Source organism: Phascolarctos cinereus, unplaced genomic scaffold (assembly GCF_003287225.1).
Source record: "Phascolarctos cinereus isolate Bilbo 61053 unplaced genomic scaffold, phaCin_HiC Scaffold_7;HRSCAF=346, whole genome shotgun sequence".
Classification (NCBI taxonomy): domain Eukaryota; kingdom Metazoa; phylum Chordata; class Mammalia; order Diprotodontia; family Phascolarctidae; genus Phascolarctos; species Phascolarctos cinereus.
The window spans coordinates 183746203-183773388 of NW_027556180.1; the positions used below are offsets into that span (position 1 = coordinate 183746203).

A 27186-nucleotide genomic window follows, 5' to 3' on the forward strand; every position below is an offset into this window, starting at 1 on the left:
GGCTTAATTTTGTTCCCACCAAGTGCTAGTTACACACAGATCATCACACATAATACAGAGGAATAAACCCATTTATCCATTCCAGGAACATACAGCAAGTTTTTTCTTGAAATCAATCAGAGAAGTAACAGAGATGAGAATATACCAGACAATACACAGAGTGAATGAGCTCTCCCACTTAGAGTGAGATGTTTCAGGTCAGATAAGGGAAAAGATTACCCAAAGGGTAATCCCCTGTAGTATCTACTATAAAAAAAGGATGGGAATAGGGACAAAATCAAGGTACCTGGTGCTCAACGTGGTGCCTTCTTCCAAGAGTCTTTCTCTTCTTCCAGGAACCTTTCCCTGAAAAGAGCCCATGCCCTTGTCAAAGATAGGAGCCAGAAGATCTAGAATCTCTTTCTCCCAATTTCTTGCCAACTTCACCTCTCAGAGACATGAAGCCTCAAGTAATAATTCTCCATCAATGAGGAGAGTGTTATTCAAAAGGAATTCACCCCCCTCATTATTTATTCATTTATCATGTATAAAAATAACTATTGTTTATGTAGCAATTATGATTTCATTCAATCCTAACAAAAACCAAGGGAGATAGGGTACTATTATTATCTATTTACAGATGAGCTAACTGTAGCAAATAAAGGTTAAGTGACTTCCCAGGATCAGACAGCTAATAAGTGCATGAGGCTAAATTTTGTCATGTCTAACTGTGAATGGTTGTTTGGTTAAAGAGTATTGCTAGCATATCTCTCTCTCTCTCTCTCTCTCTCTCTCTCTTCTCTCTCTCTCTCTCTGTTTCTGTCTCTCTCTCTCTTTCCATTCTTATGTAGGTAGAACCCCTCTTTTCCACTTCCATGCATCAGCTGCTCTGTAGACTTTTGCTTTAGTCACCATCCTCACTCCCTCATCCCTGCTTTGAGAGTGATGGGGGGAGGGGAGAGACAGGTTAAGATTGGGAGAGAATAGAAGGAAACTTACATAAGGGTGCTGCCTTGGAAAGTTTTTTCTCCAGCTTATATTTACCAATACCTCCTTCCACCAGCACACTGCTGACTCCTTATATTCAGGACAATACAGGGCAGTCAAGATTCATTTAATCTTTTCCTTGTTTTTGGGGAGCTATAATAATACATATTGATAAAATCTCTTACATTCCTCTCAAGGGCACAATTGGTAGAACTAGCAAATGAAAAGGAGAGTCTTCTTTTGCTTCTCTATTTGTTTTCTTAGCCCTTTTTATTATAGTGTTTAATCAATGTGCATTGAGACGAATGAAAAGCTGGAGACAGAGTTTCTGAGTAATTAATAATCAATTTATTAATTGGGCTAGCTGATAATCAATAAATTGATGGCCAGTGGTTTCTCTTGGTAACCAAAGACAAAACTATGGAGATCTTTGAATGCTGAAATATCTTTAGAAAAGGGGCTTCCCTGATAGATGAAAATCAACCTGATTGGTGAACAATTAATGAGGGGGAGCATATTAATGAGGAGGTGGGCTAAAAATATTCAGTTCCTTCTGCTGATAATGTGGCTTGATCACTAGACTCAGCAGCCTCCAGCAACGTGGACAAAGGAATCCGTCTCTCCCCAGATCTTCTCCTTCATAAACTGGATTACCCTAAACTCCAAATGGATGAGGTACAATGACTTGGGCCTGTTTCCTAAGGGCAAGAATTCACCTAGATTAGATTCTGTTTACATTGTAAACAGAAGCAAAGTCTTCTAGTTGGCTGGGATCCTGCCCAAGATTGCAATGTGTCTACCCAGAGGATTTGGACAATCTCATCTATCAGCAGTGTCCTTCAGAGACTGACCTACAGAGGCTGGTCCCTTAATGAGGAAATAGAGAGAAAAAAAATCCTTAATCTTAATTTAATAATTGGTCACTAATGTACTAGAAAATAACAACTTCTCTCAGTCTATACACAGTACAATAAAAGGCAACCAAATGATCTTAGAAAAAAAATGTTTCTTTTGAAAAGAAATGCTAAAATAAAAAATATACACCATCTTAGAAAAGTGAGGAATGAGAGCTAGGGGGAACAGTGGATGGAGCACCAGCCCTGAAGTGAGGAGGACCTAAGTTCAAATCTGACCTCAGACCGAACACATGACATTTACTAGCTGTGTGACCCTGGGCAAGTCACTTAATCCCAATTGCCTTAAAAAAAAATTTTAAAAAAGAAAGAATGAAGAATGAAGTAAGGAGTATGAAGTATTATTTTCATGCTGATTTAGTTCTTGGCATCAGCAACAACTCACACCTTTTCCATTGTCTCTAGGTGCTCCCAGATGATTGGTTCTTTTTCTCAGACCCAGTCAAGTACATCACTATTAGCAACAGCAAGAACCAGAGTTGCTGAGCACCATCTAGAGCTCTGGTCTTCCATTATTTATCATTCTTTCCCCCATTCTCTCCAGAAGCGATTTCTGTTTTCTGGAGCTCCCCTTTCTTGCACCTGCTGAAATTTTGTTCCTCTGTCTCTTCAACTGAGATTTCAGTTCTTTCTTTTCCACCTGTACTGGGAGGGACCTTCTCATTGATCACGATTTCATGGTGCTCAGGTACTCAGACAGGGGGCAATAGAAACCTATGTTCCCTTAGTGAGCATTGTCTTGGCACCCTCTATATTTATAAGAATAGAATTTTGGAGCTGGTAAGGATCTTAAAGGATGAGGAAACAGACCCAGGGAAGCAGATCATGTAGTACCCAAGATCACACAGAGGGCTCAAATAAGTGATATAGCTGGATTTTATATCTACATTCTATGACTCCAAAGCCCAAATATGGGAATCTGGGAATACACAGTTTTCTCTATTACATGTCCCTCTATTAACTGATAATCATCAGTTCCATCACATCAAGGAAAATGTTTTATCTAAAATTGTAATGTTTATTTTCATCTAACATAATTTAATGAATGTTGGATGAATTTTTATTGAAAACTAGTCTTATCATTTTAAATCAGTTTTGTTCAGAAAGTCTTCATTCTTTTAAACTGCCACCTTATTTAAGAGATTTTGTTCCTAAAAACTTTTGTTTTTTCCTAAAATGTGATGATGATGATGATGACGATGATGAAAAGATAATGATGATAATGATAACAACACTTAGCATTTAGATAGCACATTAACATTTCTGAAGATCTTTACAAATATTGTCCAACTAGACTACTTGCTAATATTGCAAATAAGGTACCATAAACTTAGGAAGTTATTCTAAAAGTGGAGTTCCAAAAATGTATTTTAGGGAAAAATGTAGTATCATTAGAATAAATGCATGGTTTCTCTAGATGACTTATTAGAAAGATAATGTTCATTTGGTTATAAAAGTTTCAATTTGTTTGTTTAAAAATATATACAATTTTATCATCACACTTCATATAGCCAAGGAGTAGTAAAGTGATTTGCTGAAGAAAACAGAGATTTGTGGCTCCTTTCTCTTTTTGGCACGTATAGTAATAATGCCATTGGTAATTTTCATTTTGCTCTTTGATGTAGACATTAAGGAGCTCACTGCCATTTTATTTTTAATTAAAAATTTACCAAAAAAACAGTGATTATTAGAAGCACATGATATCAATGATGACATCTCACCTGGCACTCCAACCATTCATTCATTCCTTAATATCATGTAAGACAATATGTGCTAAATTCTTTGGGGAAGGTAAGTAAGGACATGAACTCATTAGAACTCTACAGTATTTAAAAGTGAAGATTCAACTAGAGAAGAGAAAACTTTATTTAAACTAACCATTTCCATGGATTGCACAAACTATCATTCTAATAGTTTGAATATTTGGGTTATGTGAAATCACTAGTATAAATTATATCATATCAGAGTTAATAGTATGTGTGTGGTTAGATCATCAATTTGTTAAAAAATAAAATAAAGCTCCACTTAAGCAAAAAGGTAAAGATAAGAAAAAGATGGTGTAAACTATTTCAAAAACTTCAACATGACTTTTTCAAACATGTTTTCAATGCTGAGCACTGGGAAATGGAAAAAGCAAAAATATTGATCTTAAGTATCACTATTTGTTATAAAAAGCCTAACTCATATGAAATGTCCTTAGCCAGCAAATATTTAGCCTCAATGGCAAATAGAGAGAAAGTGGCATCCATGGGCAATATCAGCTTAGAATGTAAACTTATTTTTAAAACACTACAGAATATGAGCCTTATTGCCATTTAAAATAATGAAAAGGAGGGGAAGCAAAAACAACTTTGGAAATGACATCACTTCAAGCGCATTTATGGATAGAACTGGCAAAACAACAAATAAACACAATAACAATCAGATTGCAGCAGCAGCAATATAAAAACCTACACATTTGGATGGTAAGGTAACAGTTCTCAATCCAATATGTAGAGAAATAGAAGAGACACTTAGTAAGAAGACATAGTGAACAGTGGCTGGCCTAAACATGCTGAGGAAAGCACTGTTAGAGGCAATACAATTTTGAAAATATTGAGCATTGAGGTATAAGATCTTTAAGGAAGGAGAAAATACAGAAAGAGTGGGGAATGCTCCAGACAAAGTTTATACCCCTAAAAGGTGAACAAGAGATCATTATTGACTTTCTTTCCCAATTTTACAAAAATCTTTATGAGAATGAGCTATGTCTGTATTGAGTAAATCTATTATGAAAATATGAGGACACATCCCAGCTTTGATGAAGTCCCCTTCAGACCAAATCTTTATAGCTAAAAATTGATTAAAAGATCCAAAGTCTATATTATCCTACTTGGTTTATTATTATTATTTTTTTGTTACTTACCCATTTTTTTTTTAGTCATTTCAGGCATGCACAAACCTTTCTGATCCCAGTTTGGGTTTTCTTGGCAGAGATACTGGAGTGGTTTGCTATTTCCTTCTCCAGCACCTGTTATAGATGAGGGACTAAGGCAAACAAGTTTAGGTGACTCGCCCAGTGTCATATAGTTATTAAGTGTCTAAAGGTGAATTTGAACTCTTGAAGAGGAATCTTCCTAATTCCAGACCCAGCACTCTATCCACTGAGACCTCCCCCCCAATTTGACACAGTGGGGCACATTGCAACATGAAAGATTTTGTTTGATTACTCTCTGATTACTCATTTTAAAATGAGGCATAAAACGAGGGGACATATGCTCCATGAAAGTGTTTGTCACTGTCATGAGCAAGGTCCAAATTGAAGAAGGATTCTCTGCAAAACCCATCAGATGCTTTTTTTAGCATATGATATGGGAAATTACAAGACTTCCTCAATGAGATCTAGAATTATTCAAAAGAGATTGACCTATCCCTAAGCTTCAATTCCCATACATGAAATACTGAACAGATGAAAAATACTTGTCAAGACTATGGTATGCAGTTGTATGACCAATTCATTGACTTAATACATATGTATATATAGGTACATATATACACAGACATATATAAATATATATATGAAATTGACATTGTAAATGTACAATTAATTAATCCTATAATTAAATATGGTAAAGTAAACAGAGAGATTGAATTGCACTTTGGAAATTTATTCTACTTTTAAATAATCTCAGGCTGGTACCATCTTCAGAGACCCATCATCTCAAAACAAATGTTCTCTTGGCAATGCATGAAAATATTTCAGAATCTTGAAAGTCCTTGATTTCTTACAAATGGAATTTATAGATGTCTCAGATAGCAAAGCAGAGACACATAGTTGGAAGAATCTGGTTGCAGCAAATTTTCAATAATGACCCTCACTCAAGAAGAAATGGTAAGGATATCATTAAGGAAATGATGGTTAGAAAAGGAAATAAACTGACCTCGCTCGAGATTGAAGGATAATGGACAGAGCTTCAAATACTCCAGTGGTTTCTATTGAGTCATCTCAAGTATCATCTCACTTTCTACATGTAAATCATCTCACTATCTATCATCTCAAGTCATCTCACTTTCTACATAAGGCAAAAGCCTTGGTCCCTCAATAACACACACACACACACACACACACACACACACACACACACACAAGCATCTCCACCAAAGTAGCCTTGTAACTGTTTTGTATGTGCATCAATGTATGTATGCACTATCTCCCCCATTGTTACGTAAGCTACCTTACAGCCATGGACAAGAACAAGAGACAAATTTCAGGAGGGAGTACATTCCAAGGATGGAAAATGTCAGCAAAAAGACTTGGTAATGGGAGATAAATAAGAAGACCAATTTGGATAGACCATAGAGTTGGTGGGTGAAAATCTAGATTTAGGCCAGATTGTGAAGAGCTTTAAATGCCAAAGGAGTCTCTATTTGATTTCAGAGGTTAGAAGAAATCCACACGGTTTATTGAGGAAACCATTGATATGGTCAGAAAAATCACTCTGCTAAATACTTGAGGCAGGGAGAAAATTAGGAGGATTTTTCTATAGTCTAGGTGAGAGGTGTCAAAGGCCTGAACTAGAGTGGCAGCTATGTAAGTGATGAGAAGGTAAATATTAGCGATCTTATGTAGATAGTAATGACAAAAGTTTGACATGATAGTCATGCAAAGTAAATGAAAATGAGGCAGTGACCATGGAAAAGTGGTGGTAAACCTGGATGACAGTAAATGCTGATGCCCTTGATAACTATAGGGAAGTTTGAAGAAGGGTGGGGTAAGATAATGGATAGGTTGGATTTTAAATGCCTGAGGGATATCATGAATATTCAATAGGCAATTTGGCAATGAGAGACTAGAACTCAGAAACTACTCTAAGACTGAATATATATAGGTCTAGAAGTCATCTGATCAGAGATGATAAGGCTATAAGAACTAATGAGGTTAATATATGGCACAGTAGAGTGAGAGAAGAAAAGATTGCCTACAACAGAATATGCTCACAGTGAAGGGGTTGCAAATGAATGATTACCATGCAAAGGAAACTGGCCAATTGTGATCAGATGGTTTATAGAAGTACCAAGGCAGATCAGTAGCACAACAAGCCACAAAAGAGAGAGTATCCCAGAGGAGAACATGGTCAACAGTGTCAGATGCTATAGAGGTCAGTTGCCCTTAGCACAGTGCCTGACACATAGTAGGCACTTAATACAACTTTGTTGATTGATTATTTGAAATTGAAATATGGATTAAGAAAAGGCAGTCATTTTGGCAGTTAACAGATCACTGGTAACTTTGTTGGGTTCCAGTTCAGTTGAGTGATGAACTTGGAAGCCAGATAACAAAAGGTTAAGAATAAAATGGGAGAAAAGGAAGTAAAGACAATAGTGTAGGCCACTGGTTTAAAACTCAAATAGAAACTGGGGCCACTTAAACTGTACATAAGGATCTTTGTGATCTTTGATTTAGTAAATCACATATTATTATTGGTATTTTATTGTACTTCATTTCTTTTGTTAAATATTTCCCAATTACATTTTAATCTGGTTTGGGGCACATGTTGTAGTAGTAGTAGTAGTAGTAGTAGTAGTAGTAGTAGTAGTAGTAGTAGTAGTGGTAGTAATAGGGTTGTGTGTGTGTGTGTGTGTGTGTGTGTGTGTGTGTGAGACCTCTGAGTTACACAACATTTTCAAGGACTTTAGCTAAGATATTACCCCTGTTTTGTCATTTGTTCTCTTCAAGAATGAAGGAAAAAAAAACAACAACAGCTAAGAAATTGAGGACAGACATGGTGCATAGTAGCTTGAAGGGATGGTAGGACCAGTTGAAGATTTTCAAGGCTGGAAGAGATTTTATGTTCTGCCATGTAAATTCCTTCATAACTTCACACTGATCTACTTTCCCAGATTTATTATATGTTGCCCCCCTTTATGCCATCTATGGTCTAGCTCAGAAATTCCCAAAATTATTTGGCTTACCATTCCCTTTAAAAAAATACTCAGTGACTCCCTGAAATCTACTTTCTTGAACCCTTTAACAGTTGTTTTAAAAATTTGCATTATTTCAAATGTATGTATAACATATATATTTATTTTTTAAATAATGCATCTTAAATTTAATAATTTATTGTATATTTGTGGGGTTTTCCCAGCACTGAAATTTTATGATGCAATATTGCATCATGTAACCATATAGTATGACATTGTAAAGAAGTCATTATACACACATATTCCTGCTGATGCTTGCTGGGCTTCCTGATACATGCTCACCTGCCAATACTTATTTGTCAAGACCTATCGACAGGCTTGACCACTGATCAGTCATAACTTGCATTTTGTGTGTTTATTTGGAAAGTAATGTAATCACTAATAATTGTGGATAATCGTGGATAATCACGTGAACTCTTAATTAAAACCTATTTGGCATAGAAAGCTACTGTAAGTGTTTTAGCCAAAGGGTAACACAACAGATGAAACATGTATGAATGGTTTTAAAATTTTTTCTTTTCTTCTTTCCTTGTGCTTCCACTGCCCCCTTATTTTCATTCAACACCCCGTAGTTGAACCTGAGACTACTACTGTCCCCCTGGATTGTTCCAGCCCCCACCAGGTGGTGGTATTACCCACTTTGGAAACCTATGGCTCTAAATTAACTGATCTTCTTGCTATTCCTTCTATGTGTTACCTGTCTCCCATCTCCATCTTTTTGCACTAGATTTTCCACATTCCTAGAATATACTCCCTCCTTAATTCCATCTCAGAATCCCTAGTTTTCTTCTAAGCTGAACTTCATTTCTGCTTTTTGTGTGAATGTACACACATTTTCTACATATATTTATATATGTATCTGTGTATGTGTGCATTGCATATAGAAAGAATCACCCTCTATTAATTCTTCTTATATGCTCTCTCCATACTTGTGTATAGTCATTATATAACCATGCACATATTTATTTAGTGCTTTTGCAATTGTTCCATAATATTTTCATGATTATATACAAGTGTCTCATATATACATGTATATATATATACATGATGGCATTAAGAAATAGTTGTAGAGATCACATAAACAAGTTCATGTTCATGCAAGTATTATACAGAAATGGAGACATAACACTGAAAGGAGATTATAAGGAATGGATTGATATTGTTTTTAGATCAGGGTCTTGAAACAATGTGCATGTATTAATGTAGAGGAGGTAAATAAATTCAGTAAATTCAGGCAAATATCAAGAACACATAAGCATTTATCACCGTATAAGAAGATGAAAAGGAGGGAATCCATGTGGAGAAATAAATGAGTGAAAAGATTGGATAATCGTGTGAACTCTTAATTAAAATCTATTTGGCATAGAAAGCCACTGTAGGTGTTTTAACCAAAGAGTAACATGAGAAACAGTGGTATAGAGAAAAACAAAACAAAACAAAACAAAAACACTGCATTTAGTACCTGAGGAGCAGGACTTAGATGTGATTCAATTATTTATGACTTATATGACCCTGGGCAATTTAAATTCTTTGGACCCTGGTTTACTCGTTTGTAAAATGAGAGGAATAGATTACATGGCTGCTAAGGTCCTTTCCAGCTGCAAACCTGTGGCTAAAAAGCCTTAAAATCTTTTCTTTTTTCTTTTCTCTTTTCTTTTCTTTTCTTTTCTTTTCTTTTCTTTTCTTTTCTTTTCTTTTCTTTTCTTTTCTTTTCATCTTTTCTTTTCTTTTTTCTCTTCTCTTCTCTTTTCTTTTCTTTTTTCTCTTCTCTTCTCTTCTCTTCTCTTCTCTTCTCTTCTCTTCTCTTCTCTTCTCTTCTCTTCTCTTCTTTCTCTTCTCTTCTCTTCTCTTCTTTCCTCCTCCTCCTCCTCCCCCTCCTCCTCCTCCTTCTCCTTCTCCTCCTTCTTCTTCTGGCAGCAGATACTAGATACAAGTTGCACTTCTAATTTGGAAGATCTGAGTTTGTATCCTGCCTCAGACGCTTACTATCTGTGTGTCTGTGTGACAAGTTGTTTGACTTCTCCGGAACTCAGTTTTCTTATTTGAAAGAAATGAGCCCACTCATTGATGTCTAAGCTCTACACGCATGATACTATTGTCTTATGATCTTATGTTTTAAAAATGATTCATCTCATAGCTGTATATGATGTGGAGTAGAGCAGCGATACCATATCTGAAGCTATTACAATAATTCAGATATCCAGTTAAGATGGAGGCCATGAATATAAAAGCAGTAAATGAAATAGATGTTGTGAAGGAAGAATTGACACATTTTAAGACTATATAGTTATGTAGAGGTAAGGAAAGAAATGAATTAAAAATAATTCTCTTCATATTTTGCCATGCTTATTATATCATGGTATATATGCACATTTCTAGTGTTATAGAAGATGTTCTCTAAGGCCATGGTTTGAAATGAATTTAATGAAATGATTTAATCAAACTACTCAACCATTGCCACAGTATTTACTGCTCAGCACAGTGAGGAAGGTGATTCTTTTTACAACAGATATATAGATTAGTGGAGCTAACTATTAGAATTTTAAAGGTGCTGTAAGTTCACAGAAATCCTCTATAAAATATCTGCTTTATTTTCTTCTTGAGATTTTTAAGCGCACAATTTCAGAATATTTTCCTTCATGTAGCATGAAAAGTGCATTCATTCAGGCATATATGCTCCAGCAAAGAGATACAGCCATTACATGCCACTGTAACCATCTTGTACAACATATTAATGTTCCCAACAGAAGCATCACTATCTTCATGTTAATTCCTGCCAGAGAAAGCCATACTCTCCTGTAAAACTGTTCTGAACATGATGTGATTAACCTTTGGGGTCTCCCATCCCCTTGTCTCAAAGCCTACCTTGTTTTTGGCCTATGCTTTCACTTCATGTTCAACTCTCTGATTTCCATATTGTCCTACTCACCCTCACAAGCTATTATTAGCATAACAGAGCTTTAGCATGACATTGATTGAAGCCAGTGCTGGCTGAATGCAGTATCAAAGCATAATTTAGCAAATATCAAACCTAATTTACTGTGTATTGTATTAAAATTCTCATAACAATTTTTCAAGAGAAGTGTTCCAGACTTCTGATCTTAATTGTCCTTTTTAATATTCTCCTGCAGTTCTCCAGAATTTTTACTACATAGGATCATATTTTTCTTCTAGCCCTGTTGTCTTTCACTTGCAAACACCTATTAAACATAGAGATTTTCCAGACACTGTTTACTCCAGCTCATTTCATGGCTGTCATTTATAGAGCACGCTTCAAATTTCACAAAACTCATTATATACATTATCACATTCAGTTCTCCCAACAATCCTGCAAGGTGGGTACTATAGGTATTATTATTTCCATTTTACAAATGAGGAAACTGAGGAAGAGAGGAGTTAAGTCACTTGACCATGATCACACAGTAAGTGTCAGAGTTGGGAACTGAACCCAGCTCTCTAATCCTTATGCTACATTGCCTTTCATGCCTTTCCAGCTCTAAATTAGTGATTCTAGGATCATATATTATAGATTAATTCATGAACTATAATCACCTTATAATACAAAACAAATAGGATCAGTTCGATGACTATAACAGGTCTCTCTAATGTTCTAATCTTAGTTGATATTTAAATTCATATTTATATGGGTTTATTTCTTCAAAATTTTAAGAGATTATTTTCATTTTCTCAACTACCAGTAAAGGCAGTTTGGAACAGTGTATAGAGTAAAGCCAGGAAGACTTAGGTGTGAATATTTTTTGACACATTATTTGCTGTATGTCTTTAGCTATGTCATTTAAACCTTTAATGATTTAATTCAATGGTATCAAACTCAAATAGAAATGGGAGCCATTAAACCCCAAATAAGGATTCCTGAGGACCACATATTGACTTAGAAACTTATATATTAGCATTATCTATATTTTATAGTATTTCTTTTTATTTTCCTAAATATTTTTCAATTGCGTTTTAATCTCTTTCAACTGAACTTGGAAGTTTTGTGGACAGTGATGCATCTATCCCAGTGCTTGATATACCTCTGCTCTAGGCAACTCTAAAGTATAAATTGAAGAGAAGGTGATATCCTGCATTGGTGGAGGAAGATTTGTCACAGGGGACTTCCCTATACTGATGAAATCACAGGCACAATCCCTATCCCTATTCTCAAATTTATACCTCACCCATTATAGTTCCTATTGAATTTTTTAAAAAGTATTTTGAATTGTCATCCACTGGCACAAGAATTTTTCTTGTGTTAATGAAATTTGTTATAGAAAATTAATTCTATATGCTCAATTTCTTCCATGTTTTTGTGCTGTAAGTGCTACTGATGAACTGCCGCTTTGCTGCTTTCTTCCTCCCATTGGTGCTATCTAGAAAGTCATTTCTTCATAAACCATTTCACTCCTGCCTGGCAGCTTGAAGTACTCATACAGTACAGAGGCAAGAGGGGGGTGGTTATTGATGTATTTTTTTTTCATCTTCTAGCCTTCAGAAATGAATTCCTTTGTCTGATACCTTTCCAAAGATGATTCCCTTACAGGTGGTCAGGGAGATAAACAGGGCTTGTGGAATTGGAGGTAATGCATGCAATTTGTTTTAGAGCCCCAAATCTGGGTAATAATGGCAAAAGAGACACTGGTCTCTTGCTCAGCTCTCTTTCTGTCCTTTGATCTGTGTATCAGTCCTTAACATTTTTAATTTCAGTTTTTAATTTATTGAGACACTAAGATCAGGGCCTACTGAAACAGTCTGATTTAAGCTTTCTGGCAATAAACTCCTCAATAAATAATAAAAAATGTGACTCTTGCCCTCTGACCTTGTGTATACATAACTATTGAATCAACCATTTTTAGCAAATTGAATTTTTAGACATTATCTAACTACAATGTAAATCACATGACACTTAACTCTCATATTGTCTAAAATAATGCCATAATGACAAGTTCACAATAGTATTAAGAGGAATAAAGCATTTCCCTAACTACATTTGAACTTTAGATTTAAATAATGGATACTAAATAAAGAAGAAAGGGCAAAATCTCTCTTTCTCCCTCTTTGGATTAACATACCCAGTACAATCTTTAAAAAAAAGTTGTCAACTCATTTCACTTAAAAACAAAAATTGCAATATTCTATGGAGGTTCTTTTCATTACTATGAAATAATTGTGTGACATTGATTTAAACTATCTTTCATATTAAAAAAAAAGCATGAAAAATCAATGTATCTGCTGGTTTAGAACTGTGCAGGGGTAACACAAAGACTGTGAAAAAGCAAGTAATCTCCTGAAGATACAAGGCAACATACACTAGACTCTGCACAAATAAATCCATAAATCCAGTTCCTTCATACTGTAAGAACAAGTCTTTTGTTAACAGTGGCTACAAAGGAAAATATTACAAAGTAGATTTATCCTTTCTGGCTAGGTTTATGCCTTGATTTAAGAGACACTCAAATAGTACACAATGTAATGCCACTAGGAATCTCATCAGGCTGTTTTAAATAGATAGTGCTTCTCTTTCTATATTACTATTGAGTTAGAGAATACCTACTAAGTATATTTTTGCATCTGCACTACATTTATGCTGTATCTGGACCTATACAAATCAATGACTAAATGACTCAGAGATTTATGTCACAAGCCATTAGGTGAATTTGAAGCTTTGGTTACTCCAGAATATATATTACATGCTTTAAGAGTCATTGGTTTTTCTATCAAATTCCATTTTTTCCCCAGAAGGTTAGCTTCTTCTATACCTCATGAATTATGTCAATGGAAAAAATACAAGAATAACAAATTTGTCATAAGTTTTGGAAGGGGCTATTTTGCTCCAACTCTCTTATTTTCTGCATGCAGCCCAGAAATTTTTAATGACTCAACCAACGTTACATAGGTAGCAAGGAACAGTTTCACCAAGATTTGAATTCGGGTCCTTTATTCATGGTACAGTTAAAAGAACACTAGATTTGGAGTGACTGGTTTTGAGTTGGAATCCCAACTCTGTTATTTACTAACTATCTTACTGTAGGAAAGACATTTAACATATCTGAGCCTTAGTTCTTTATCTGGACTAATAAAAATTAGAACTAGCATTTATATAGATCTTTAAGGTTTATAAAGCACTTAACATGTTTTATCTTATTTAATCCCCACAACAATCCTGGAAGTGGGTACTATTATTAACCCCAATTTATTGATGAGGAAACTGAGGCACAGAGAAGTTAAGTGACTTGCCCAGGGTCATACAGATAGTGAGTGTCTGAAGCAGGATTTTAATTCAGGTCCTCTTGACTCCAAGTCCAGCATTCAATCCACTTCATCACCTAGCTAAGGGGATTAGACTAGACAACCTCTAAGTCCCTTCCTGCTCTAAACCTATGATTCTCTGAGCTCCAAATTCAGTTCCCATTTTTTAAAAAATATTTGCTCCTTCAAAGAAAGTTTGGTATTCTTCTTATCAAGGAATTGAAACCTTCTTCCAGTATGACAGATTCAAATACTAAATACTTTTCTAAAGAAGGCACTTCAATATTCTTTCACTTTATTAACACTTGTATTAAATACTATGTAGCAGCTATATATCAGGGGACTGAAAGAACTGGTAAAGGTAATTATTGCCTCAGTCATCTTGGAGAATGGGAAAGGCGCTGCAGGAAGGTAGAAGAACATATGCATTGATTTTACAAAGGTGAGTGGAAATATTCCTTTAGCAAACTACGGAATAGTGATCTTGATTTCTCTTCTTGGCAAAATTCTAGAATATATTTTTAAAAGGATGGTTTGGGATCACTTAGAAAGAAGAGTAGTGATCATTTAAAACCATCCTAGATTCATTAGAAACAGGTTATTCCAGACTAATCCTCCCTCCCTTTTGTGACAGGATAACAAGACTGGTAGACACCTTGAATTCTTTCCACAAATGGGATGATATGGCTGTGCAATATCACATATGCTACCAAACGTGATTAATAGGTTTTGATGAATTTTTTTTCTTCTTTTATATTTATTACAAGGAATGGTTCACTGAGTAGAGGACAGAGCTAGGATATATGTGAAAATGAAAGTTATATAAAGCAAAGAATATCAATAAAATTATTTGAAATAAGACTTGCAGATTATGTAAATGCTATGAAATATACTTAGAAAGCAGCAAAATATCTACTAAATTATTTTGTGCTATCAATCCATTTTAATTCAATAAGCATTGGTTATACACCTGCTATTACCCAAGCACTGTGCTACATTTTGCACACAGTAGGTGCCTAATAAATGTTTATTGATTGATTGAAATGAAGTAGAAAAAATGACAAAAATGAGATAGTTGGTCCTCATTCTAACATGCTGATGAAATAGAAAAGGATATGCTGGGTGACAACACATGAGTGCATTTGAAACAAGTTGAATAACCAACTAGTCAGTGTCAGTTTTGTGGGAGATCTTTACTCAGGGATTTCAGAAATGTATCTTGAAGCTATGTTGTTCACTGCTTTTATCAGAGACTTAGTTGGAGGCATAGGCAGCATAAACTGGAAGGAGTAGTTCCTACTTTGAATTACAGATCAGAATCCCAGGAGACCTGATCAAAAAGAATTCTGAGCTGGTTAATAAGAAGAAATTTAGTAAGGTTAGCTATTGGCCTACTCTTCAGTTCCAAAAGATGAACTTCATAGGATTGGGGGGGAGCTCTAGCTTTTTAGTTTAATTTAAAGTCAATAAGAATGACCAGTGTGACACAGCAATTTTAAAAAAAGCTATCTTTGATTTCATTTAAAAAGGCAGGCTGTCCAGAACAAGGTAGATAACAGGACAGCTATTATATTCTTTGATAAGAAAGAATCTGAAGTACTATGTCAAGCTCAGGCACCTTATTTTAGGAAAAACATATAAGCTAGAGGATATCCAGAAGGGAGCATCCATGATGATAATATGACTGGAGAATATGCTGGAGACAACATAATACAAAGGAAGAAGGGATAGAGTTGGAGTCAATAGAGCTGATTCATGTACTGGCTCTTCAACTTACTCCTTGAGTGTCCTTAAGCAAACTACTTTAACTCTGTGAGCCATAGTTCATCATATGTTGAATGAGGGCATTGGATTGGAAGGCTTCTAGGATCCATTTGAGTTATAAATGTGGGATCTTCTGAGTTTGTGATATATTCCATGATTCAGTTGAAGGAAATAAAAACTTTAGCCTAAAGGAGAGGAGATATGAGAAACAAGATAACAATTTTCAAATTGTTATGAAGTGTTGTCATAGAGAAGAAGGATTAGGCTAGTTCTTGTTCCCCAAAGCCATTGCAGAGTGGCAGGTTCAGGCTTGATGTTGGGTCAAGCTTCATCATGATTAGAGCTATCCAAAAGTACAGAAGGCTGTCATAGAAGGGTAACAGGTTCCCCACCACTAAAGGTCTTCAGGAAGAAGGTGGATGACCACCTGTTGAGGCTGTTGTTGAAGGGATCAGGTATAGCTTTAATTCGATAGCCTCTGATATCACTTCCAGCTCAGATTCTATGGGTCTTTAGGTAGTGCATTATGCTGGATGCTTGGGGAGACACAAACATATATAACATTATTAAACAGTGTTATATAGTGCTTAGAACAAAAGCCATGGGATTTTGTTTTCTACAAGAGTGGTTCTTGGTAAGAGAGGTAAGTCATGTAAACCTCCATTTATATCATTCATTGAATACATTTCTAACTTTTCTGTTTGTCGTTCCTTTCCCAGCACCACCACAACCCAGTCATTCACCAAGCCATATACGTTCTTCCTTTATTTGCTGCTTCCTTACTTCATTTATACAGCAGTTGCCCTAGGCCAGGGCCTGACTACCTCATGTCTGCATATCATGTAGTAATTAACTTTTTTGCTGGTTTCCCTATCTCTAGCCTACCTCAGCCTCTCCCACTTCCCACCCTTATCAAAACCATGCACCTCCATCAACTGAATCTTCATAAATCACACCTTTGGATATGTCACTACTCAAACCCCTTTATACCTTAGTTTCTCTGTTGCCTGTTGGATAAAGTCCAAACATCACATCATTTAACACCCAGCACAATGTCACTTCAACCTACCTTTCTAACCTTATCTTCAACTATTCCTTCACATGAAGTATCTCTTCCAGTCATATAGGTCTATTCACTTTATATTGAGTGTATTGTGTGAATTCTGACATCCGTGTCTTCTGTTTAAACATTTTGCATGCCTAGAATTCCCTTTCTCCTTTTCTCAATGTACATCATGTACTACCTATCTTTCATAGCCCTTTTGAGTCTCGCCTCCTCCCTCTAGCTTTCTGTAAAAGCCCTATTCTGCAGTGACTTCTCCCTTTTATGAACTCCTGTGACACCTAAAGTCTCTACCACTGTGTTGATATTTACCAGATGCTGATTTACACTTTTAATTGTTCTGGAAGGCAAGAACTATACCTTATACCTCTTTGTTTACCTGGTGTGGTTCCTTATGTACACAAAGCAAAGAATTAAGAAAGTTTTTTTTTTCTTTTCTATTTCATTAAATGATTATCAGTGGAAGCTTCTTAGGGGAAAGAACTTGAAGAAATCTTAAAGATTTCATGATTTCTGACCCCCTGTGGTACATATGAGTAAATTGAGATTTGCAGTTATTGAGTAAGTTGTGCTGGTTTCCACAACTTGATCAAATAGCAGAGTTGGAACCCAAACCCAAAGCTTTTGACTCTTAGGCCTGGCTTTTTCTACTGCACCTTACTATTTATCTCCTGAATAAAAGATGTATTTTTATTGTCAAAAAATATTAATGACAAGTCAAGTCTTACAGTTCCTCTACAGTCAGGAACTTGGACTGAGCTAGGATTTACACAAGAAAAATCCTGGAGCTACCATGGCTTCAGAAAGTATTTGGGTTTCTGTTATAAGGAGGAGTTCTATTTTTGCATTTCCTCTAAAAGGCGGGCCAAGGAGTATAGCTATGGCCTTACCTCCTGGGAGGATCTTGAATGAAGTATGAAAATGGGTTGTATTCCACGCCCCCGCCAACCCATCTCCCAGTGATAGCCAGTCCTAGGGTTTTCTCCAACACAACTCAAATGTACCTACCCCAAAGTCTCCAAAGACTACCTCACTCCCAGTTGTCTCTCTTTCTTGCAAACTCCCAACCTTCCCCATATTGAATCTGGAGAAGTTTTGCCCTTCAGAATACCCAGGTATCCATAGTAGGAGTTGTTCGGGTATCATTGAGAAAATTCTATCACCAGCCCTCCCTCTAGATCACCTCTAGATCTGTGGCAGGCTTCCTGGAAGGGTGGACTCTATGCTTCTGGGCAGTGACCAGTAAGATCCTTGTCACCTCCTTTTTAAATTTTGGGCAGAACAGAATAAGCCACATGGGAGGATCCGGAATGGATAAATTGTGATCTGTATCACATATTCTCTTCGGCAGATCACATATTATCTTTTCCCCAAACCCATACCTCTTTGAAACTTTCCTATGACTACCAAGGATACCACTGTCCTTCTAGTCACCTATATTCCCACAATCTCAGTTTTGTCTTTGATTCTTCGATTTTCCCTCACTCCACGTATGAATTCAGATACCAAATCTTATCTTTTCTACTTTCATGTCTCATGTGTTTCATGTCTCATGTCTCAACCTACATAGCCACCAAGTTCAGACCTTCATCACTTTTCAACTCAACTGTAGCCAAATAATTGGTCTCCCTAACTCAAGTGTCTCATGTCTCTTTTTTCCAATCCATTGTCCATGCATTCTCCAAAGTGATTTTCCTAAAGTACAGATCTGACTGGGCCCGACAACAACAACAGCAACAACAACAACAGCAGATCTATGTCCCACCCCTATTCCATAAACCTGTTTCCCTCTTGATTTTGACTGTAGGATCAAATACTATTCATCTTTAGCTCATCTTTTTAAGTCTCTATTTTTGTGTCTTATATTATACATGTACACATATGTATGCATGTACAATTACATAATTAAAAATAATTATTTTGAGTGTGCATATGTTTTAACTGATAGGGTTGTGTAATCAAAGAAATTTGGAGAACAATTGACCTAAGTGACTTCGTAGAATTTCAGAATCTGTCCAAGGGGGTAATTTTTGCCCTTCCTTAAATTCCATTTGGGAGCTAGTACCAGCTTCAGAAGAACCTTCTAGAGATATGTTCAATATATTATAAGTAGACCTGGCCAATTAGAAAAATAATTCACCCTAAAAACACATAATTGAAAAGCTTTTATTGTAAAGTTTGTCCATAAAAATCTATGGGCCTTAGTAATCCATTATATAAAGCTTTTAAAATATGAGTGACAACAAGTAATGCAAAATGCTGTAACAATTGCACCCATCTTACATGTGAGAGAAAGTGAATTAGTTCTATGTGTTTTGATAAATGAATCAGAATTTTTTTTTAAACTCCAGTATCTTCGTGGCACTGAAAGCAATATTAAACTACTAAATTTTCTCTTTGGTATAATTTCTATGTCTTCTGTTTGATATTAACTTAGTTTCTTTCCTCTTAAATTATAGCTCCTCCACAGTTTGTGGTTAGGCCAAGAGATCAGATTGTAGCTCAAGGTCGAACAGTTACATTTCCCTGTGAAACTAAAGGAAATCCTCAGCCAGCTGTTTTTTGGCAGAAAGAAGGCAGCCAGGTAAGTATAAGGTTTGAATGCTTCTTTGAAACCTCTGAACTCTAACCTCTGGTGCTCTTCAAAGTTAGTTAGGTCCTTTCTTTTTCTTTCATTGTGAATTCATTTCATATTTAAAATATTATAGGAGAAAATACATATAATTTGAAAAAATGGTGTTCTGATATAACACTCTTCATCTAACAGATATTATTGAGCACAATGTAGGCATTGTGTTAAGTTTATGAATTGTGTGTAGCTTCTACATGTTAATTTTTAAGAGCTGGAGTTATTCCAAATAAAAGGAAATCATGTAAGTCATAGAAAGTAAACTGTGTATTCATTCAAACCAAAGAAACCACCATCTTTGAGTAAGTTTCTTTTTTTTTGTTTTCAAACATGTGAGAGACCATTTTACCAGAGTTTGAAAAAAACCAGCTTGAGCCCTTATTTACACTTTGAAGTAGTAAATATAGCATCATTCTTTATTAAGTATAAGTTCTATCCAAGTGAAAATTATTTTTCTACCTCACATTGAGTACTAATAACAAGAATAAATAATGGAACACTATCATATGCCAAAAGGTCCCAAGTCCCTTGTCTTTCTTATTTATTGTTTCCCTACCTGTTTAATCCAGATTTTACTCCTAGAGAGTTTATTACCCCAGACTTCTAGACATCATGTTCTTGCACAGCCTCTAATACAAATGGCATAGTTGCTTAGGGATGTCAGAATTTCAGCTCATTTAAATCTTGGGTTGCACTTGGAATTCCACAGAATTTCTCAGATCCTTGGGGATCTCAAAATTCTGGGACTACATGAGGGAAAGTGTTTTAGTTTGGAATTCCTCAAATCTAGCCCAGGGAAGTTTAGAATTTTATCCTTCCTTGTCTCCCCTCCTCTACCAGCGTTCTTCTGAGTATCAATAGACCCCCATGGAAGAAATTATGGTGGACATTTTGAAGCCATTTATGGCCTCAGAGTTTGAGGTGTTGGTTAAGAGTAAACCCTCCTAAAAAGGGATCATGAAATTAAAAATATCTCCCTGATTTACAATGGCCCATAGAGTAGTGACAGTTGTTTTTCCTCAACCATCCCTCATTATGCAGTAATTAACCTACATCAATATAACCCCCTCCTCCATCTTTGGTCAAAATTTAGTTTCACCCAGATGTTTTAATCCTTGGATTCATGGAGAAACCCTGCTCTCATTTCATTTACACAGTTCTTCCTTATGATTCTATTTCCCCCTCCTCTTTTCTCTAGTCAAATCCAAATAGTTACCAGTGTCTTGACTATAGTCACATGTCTTGCCAAACATGGACTAGGGAGAAAATGAAAGAACAGCCATTAAACTACTGGTAAATTAGTATCAGATCTGTATGTCCTTTGACCTTTGAACCAGATCTTTCCTAGGCCTAAATCTTTCCACACTTTAGCTTGTTTAATCCCTTATCTCCCCACACTTTGTAATTAGAAGATGCCTAAGCCTTGTTCTCTTTGCTATGCCCATGTGGAATTGTGTTTTAGAAATTTATATCAAGTCAGTCTCCTTTCATCCTCTGACAAAACAAATTTGCAATTTAAGGAAAATTTAGCTGCGATATTTGTTTATAATTTGCACATTTAGCATTAAGAAGGTATGTAACTATTTGACTTCCTCATAGTTTTGACTTTTAGCCTCGTTTGCGTTCTTTTCCTATTCTTTCCTTCACCACATACATATGTACAGCTCACTCATAGGAAAGAAGTGTTTGGCAAAGTTTAATAGTATCAATTCACAAATTGTGAAGCTATTAAAAAAAAGATCTCACTGTCTATGATATACAATTTTTATAATGACATATGGCCACACATCAAAACAAATGGTAAGATCATGAATTTGGTGGCCTATAATCCCATTCACATATGCTGCTAATGCTACCTATCATTAATAGGCTCCCAGGAACTTTCAGGTAAAAAAAGGCCCTCAGATCCTGTGTTTTTGTTGTTGTTGTTGTTTTCCTGTAATCCACTTTTGCTAATGTCATAGTAGCGCATAATAAGAATGATGGGTTAGCTTGAATCATACGTGATTTTCCATATCAACTAATCTATTGGGTAAATTGATATGATATTGTAGAAAGGGGCATCTCAGAGAGTATCCAGCTCATGTGATATATTAGTATTACATAAATTAGTATTCTAACATCTAATTGAATGAAAATGCATGCTTTGAATTATTGCATCATTTTCAAGTGGCTTTAGGTTCCAATCTTTGATATCGGTTTAGTTCAGCAGCATATTTAGAGTCTATAGAATAATTATTTTCTTCTAAAAATGTCAGCCTTTTAAAGTAACAAAATTTGCCTAGGAGGGAAATAATGTTTTCAGTTTTAACAAGTGGAACTTATGTGTTAGCAACCATCACTTCTTTTAGAAGGCTTTTAATAATATGGTAATGTTTATGTAAAGTGGGCTTATAGTGACACACTTGAATCTAATAAAGTGGACATTCATCATGTTGTAATAGAGAGTAAAGCTTCTAATTAAAGTAGGACATCATTTGCTGGATTAAAGTCATTTAGCGTAATTGAAAAGTGCTAATACCCTATTTTATCCTCTTCTATTGGTCTTACTTCAAGGGTAAAAACATTTTAAGGTGAAAATGTGTCTTGTGTCTTTAACTGAATGTTATTACCTCCTGATTGTACTGTTTTGGAGCTGTTTAATTACAAACCTGGAAAAAGAATTACTATATTAAGAAACTAATCCCAGAGGGTTAGAATGTTCTTTTTTATGAGTAAATACAACATAAAAATTGATATACTTTTATTCATAATACAACCTAGAAATGTGCTTCAATATGATTAGAAACAAATATTTTCTTTATTTGAGCTATAGTAAAGTAACACTGGCTAACCAGGTTAATATTACTTTCCTAATAAAAGAACTTCTGAAGCTTTGTAATGATAATCTGCCCATTTAAGGTTAAGGTGGTATATAGTTCCCTCTTCATTTTATTCTACTCTTTCCCAACATCTGTTACTGAAGCCCTGTTCTTACTTCCACTAAATGAAAATCAAGGTTTCAATATTATGGGTTTCTTTAACCTTAACATACATATTCTCAGACTTTTTAATATCTAAGATATATTCATCATGTAATTTTAATTATATGCCATTGTTGACTTATACTATCACTGTTACTGTGCTATTATTTGCTTTAAACATTCATACTTAATTTTGAATTAAGCCTTAATACTTTTCTTCTGTCTTGAGGCAGCTAGGTGCTATAATGGATATAGAATGCCAAACATGGAATCAGGAAGACCTGACTTCAAATTTTGCGTCAGTCACACTCACTACACTTGCTACTTATTCATTTGGCAAATCACTTAAGCTCTTTCATCCTGAATTTAATCATCTGTAAATGTGAATGATATTAGCACTCACTTCATGAGCTTTTGTGAGCAGCAAAAGAGATCATTTGTGTAAGGTGTTCTGAAAACCTTGAAGTCCTAAATAAAAAGTCATTAACATTGCTTTTATTATTATTATTATTATTTTATTTATTTAGCATTGTTAGATCATAAAAGGAAATTTTGCTAGTTTTCACGTGCTATCTTATTATTAGAAGCTCTGGAAACCTTTACAAAACTTTGAGTCATCAAAAATTCCACACCATTCACACTACTTTTTATGGATTCACTTCATTCTATTTAAAATACAGGATTTTTTCTTCTTTGTTACTCTTCTCCCAAGCAGATTAATCTGTTCTTCCTATTTGAGGGTGAAAAAAATTTGATGCAATTTTATTTGCTTCCACAGAACCTGCTTTTCCCAAACCAGCCTCTACAACCCAGCAGCAGATGTTCAGTGTCACCAACTGGGGATCTTACTATTACAAACATTCAGAGGTCTGATGCAGGCTACTATATTTGTCAGGCCTTAACTGTCGCAGGAAGTATTTTAGCAAAGGCCCAGCTGGAAGTTACTGATGGTGAGCACCTTTATTTGATTCCCTTTATATGATTAGTGATTGTTTTCTAGAAATTAGATTATAAATGTGTTGGTTTTTTGCTGATCAAATAATCTATACAAGCTACTATTTATTTTAAAAATTCTGTTATAATGAAAAATTGTTTGAATAGTATCCAAGTGTTATTAACACTGTTTCTTCTCCCAATGGAAAAAAAAATTAATCCAAAAAGCTAAACAAATAAATAAATAAAGGGGAGGGTTATTTTTAGAATATAATAGATGACCCTTAGGAAATGACATAAAAGTTTCCACTATTGAGATTTGACCTTTATAATTAGCTTCATTTAATGCTTTTGCTACATGCATACATTAATTATGAACATAATGCCACTTGCATTCACAATAAAATTCGAAAAGATATTGAATACTGAATAATCTGATTTTTCCCAAGAAAATATCTACCGTAGTTAGTAGAGAAATTCATACACATAGTGAAAAAGTTTGAGCATAAATGTAATGATTGTACTTTGTTTCCTTAATGATGTCCATATCTTTATAACAAGGAGAGATAATTCTACCTTCTCAAATTTTTTATAAGCCCTGTTTTCCTACACTGGCTGCTGAAATCAGTCTCTGGTCTGTGACCTTTCTGCATTTCCTCTCTCTCTCTTTCTGACAAAATGATGCATTTTCATACAATTTGAATTTACATGTAGATTAAAAGGTCATTTAGAATTAATAGAAAGCAGTATTTTTAGTAGCTGTCCATGGTGCTGCCTGATTCAATGCTGTGTCTGTGATTGGAATAAGTAGAACAGGCAAACATTGGCTGAGAGGACATTGAGATGTAAATGGTTGCACCTGCTGATGTTTGAGAGATTTACTGCTGTAGAGCCAAAAGGAGAAGTCAGGTTCAAGGATAACTGTGATGAGACATTCTTCCTTTAGTCAGTCAAGGTTTTTTGGTCTACTGTACGTTTTTAATTTTTTTATAGGATGAAAAGCTAATTATTAATCTTTTGAGGTTCCTGTCTTTTTCTGTAATCGGTCAGCAAAAATGCTCAGATACGTGTACATGGAAAACAAATCTAACTGGAGATAATTACATGCAGGAACTTTCTTTTTGTCTTCATAATATCCTACATGCAAAGCGAAATACTGTAATAGTCTAGCTATACATACTATTTTTTTTAAATAAAAAAGACAGACTAAATTAATGAAACAAAAACAAAGGCTCAGAATAGTTAACTAGCATTGGAAAAATGCAAACAGAATTTAAAATAGGAAAATAGCTTAAGAAGGGAAATATAGATTCATGTGACTTATACAGCTTGTGGAACAGGTGATTTTTCATTATTATGCTGAAAGGAATGAATGTGGAATGCTTAATTTATTTTAAAAATGTCATTCTGACTTTAAGTCATCACTCTATGGAACTATAAGTCTCATTTTAGGTTTGTTTCCTACATTGAAAAGGATAAAGCAATAAAAATGACCCTAAGTGGTATAGGTTTATGATTGAGATGATTCAATACATTTAGGTGCCACTGGATTAGATATTAATTCTTACATTGATTTTTACTTAAGAAAGCAATCAGAGTGTCAAAGATCCTTTGGCCATCAACACTGAGTAGATATTATGAAAGTTATTGATTTGGAAAGTAGAGAAATCTAATTTCAAGATTTTAGAAATAATATGATACATAATTTCACATACTAATGTAAAATTTCATTTAAAATTATAGAGCAAAATTTTTTCACTTTGATTAATAATTTAATGAGTAGGCCACAGTTTTTATTTTAACACTTTTTTTATAATTAAGATCCAATTGACCTTAAGATATAAAATGTAAACCATGCCAACTGGTTAATTATGCCATCTATATCACTGCTTTTGTTATTACATTTTTACATTTGCAGTTCTTTTCTAGAAGTATATCTAATTTAAGAGTTCATATGAGAAGAGACTACTATAATAGAATTAGTATGATAAAATATGCTGAGTTGAGTGATAATTTTGCTGATATTATATTGATATATTCCCTAAAAAGACTTCCATATGAATTCATTTGTACTGATGTGTGCATATGTGTGTTTTAGCAGGAAAGGGAAGCCTAGAATTATGCATTTTTAAATAGTGACTAATGTTCTGAGGACATTGAAGAAACTTAACCATATTGTATATTGATAATGAATTTCAGAATATAAAATGTAATAATAAATTATTGAGAAGCTATAACATATAGTGAATACCATAGATTTATTCACCGATCACTGGAAACCTAAAGTGTTCATTTAACCTTTGACTTTAGTGTCATGGAAACCTGTAGTAGTATTTCACCCATAACATTGCTGAAACTGAAAATTCCTTCTGGCCAGGAGATTTTCAATTACTTTATTGATCATTCTGTTTTAAAGTGCTATGACATGTCCATTTGGACAGAGGGGGAAAAACTGATTAGATGCCCTTTGACTAAATCTAAGGAATTCATGCATCTTAAAATAAAAGGCATGTTGCCACAAAATATTTGTATTTGTTTTTATTCCAAGGTATCCCCAAATGTGATAAATATTGTATAAGTGGAATTAAACTTGTGAACCTAAAATATAAGTCACTTTTCCCAGTAACTGTAAAGTGATTACCTTTGGGCAAATATTCTCCTTAGTTTGTACAAAATGATATATATAACAAAATGGATTCTACTAAGCTTTCATATTAGTGTTCTGAAATCTAACCATTATTCCTCAAGGGTCTTTTCTTCTTATATAATCTTTCTTTAAAATTTAGTGCAGTTTTAATTTTTCTGAATGTTATTTTTTTCTGCTTAAATTAATAGCTTTGTCATAACAACAATGAAAAAGAATTGTCATACTGATCAAGTTCTGTGAAATTTATCTAACAGTATGTGTTTTTATGATCAATATCACAATAGAAAAATCTCAAATTAGTTAGAACCCCAAGGTTGCCAATAGATCGAGAACGAAAGATCTAGTGTTTACATTCCTTTCTTTTGCTGATTTTGATCACGGTTCCTGAATTTAAAATTAAATTTCAAAATATTCTTGTAGCTAGCTTAAAAAAAAGATTACTATATTTTCAAGTCCATTTCTAAAACTATGTTCTTGAGTAATAAGAATGACACATTCAGGTTAGGAGTTGCAATAGTGCATAAGCTGGTGGCAATCCCAGTTTGAAATTAAAAAAAAAAATAAAGAGACCAGGAGTGTAATTAGAATCATTATCATAATATATAATACAAAAATAACTTCTTAGAGGCAAACCCTATGACTAGATGAGAAGATTGAGGATAATTATAATGGAAAAATTGCCTTCTTTGGGTGTCTTTTTAGAAAGAGTAGAAGAATGCTACTTTAAATCTAACTGTAGTCTCTTTCTTTGGAAGAAAGTCTTGCTCTCTGAGAAACATATTGCTAATGATTCATGCCCAATTAATATTCCCACTTAATTATTAATAGGCACCCCAAGACTAAGGTTTGAAAAACTCATGAGAATTGCTTTGATACTTTGATGTTTATGTGATTTCATCAATGTATGTAGTCACTCTCCAGATGGAGATCAACCTCCTTCTTCATCTTCTCATTTTGTACAATCCTTGTCCGTGTTTTCCCACTTATCCTCAGGGAACCTACACAAATCTATAGCTAACTTTGTATTGTGCTTTTAGCTTCATTTCCCCAGTCTAGTCCACGCTGATCTCCTTCTACTCAATTTTGAGTTGAGTGTC

General features: G+C 34.7%; 1 protein-coding gene across 1 annotated transcript in view; it reads left to right on the forward strand.

Annotated features, from left to right (window-relative positions):
* Window positions 1–27186, forward strand: part of ROBO2 (roundabout guidance receptor 2) — a 709376-nt gene that overhangs the window by 558661 nt on the left and 123529 nt on the right. Inside the window, exons 8-9 of the mRNA XM_078147421.1 lie at window positions 19377–19501; window positions 23288–23459. Coding sequence (XP_078003547.1) covers window positions 19377–19501; window positions 23288–23459 — 297 coding nt within the window. The remainder of the gene's footprint in view (window positions 1–19376; window positions 19502–23287; window positions 23460–27186) is intronic.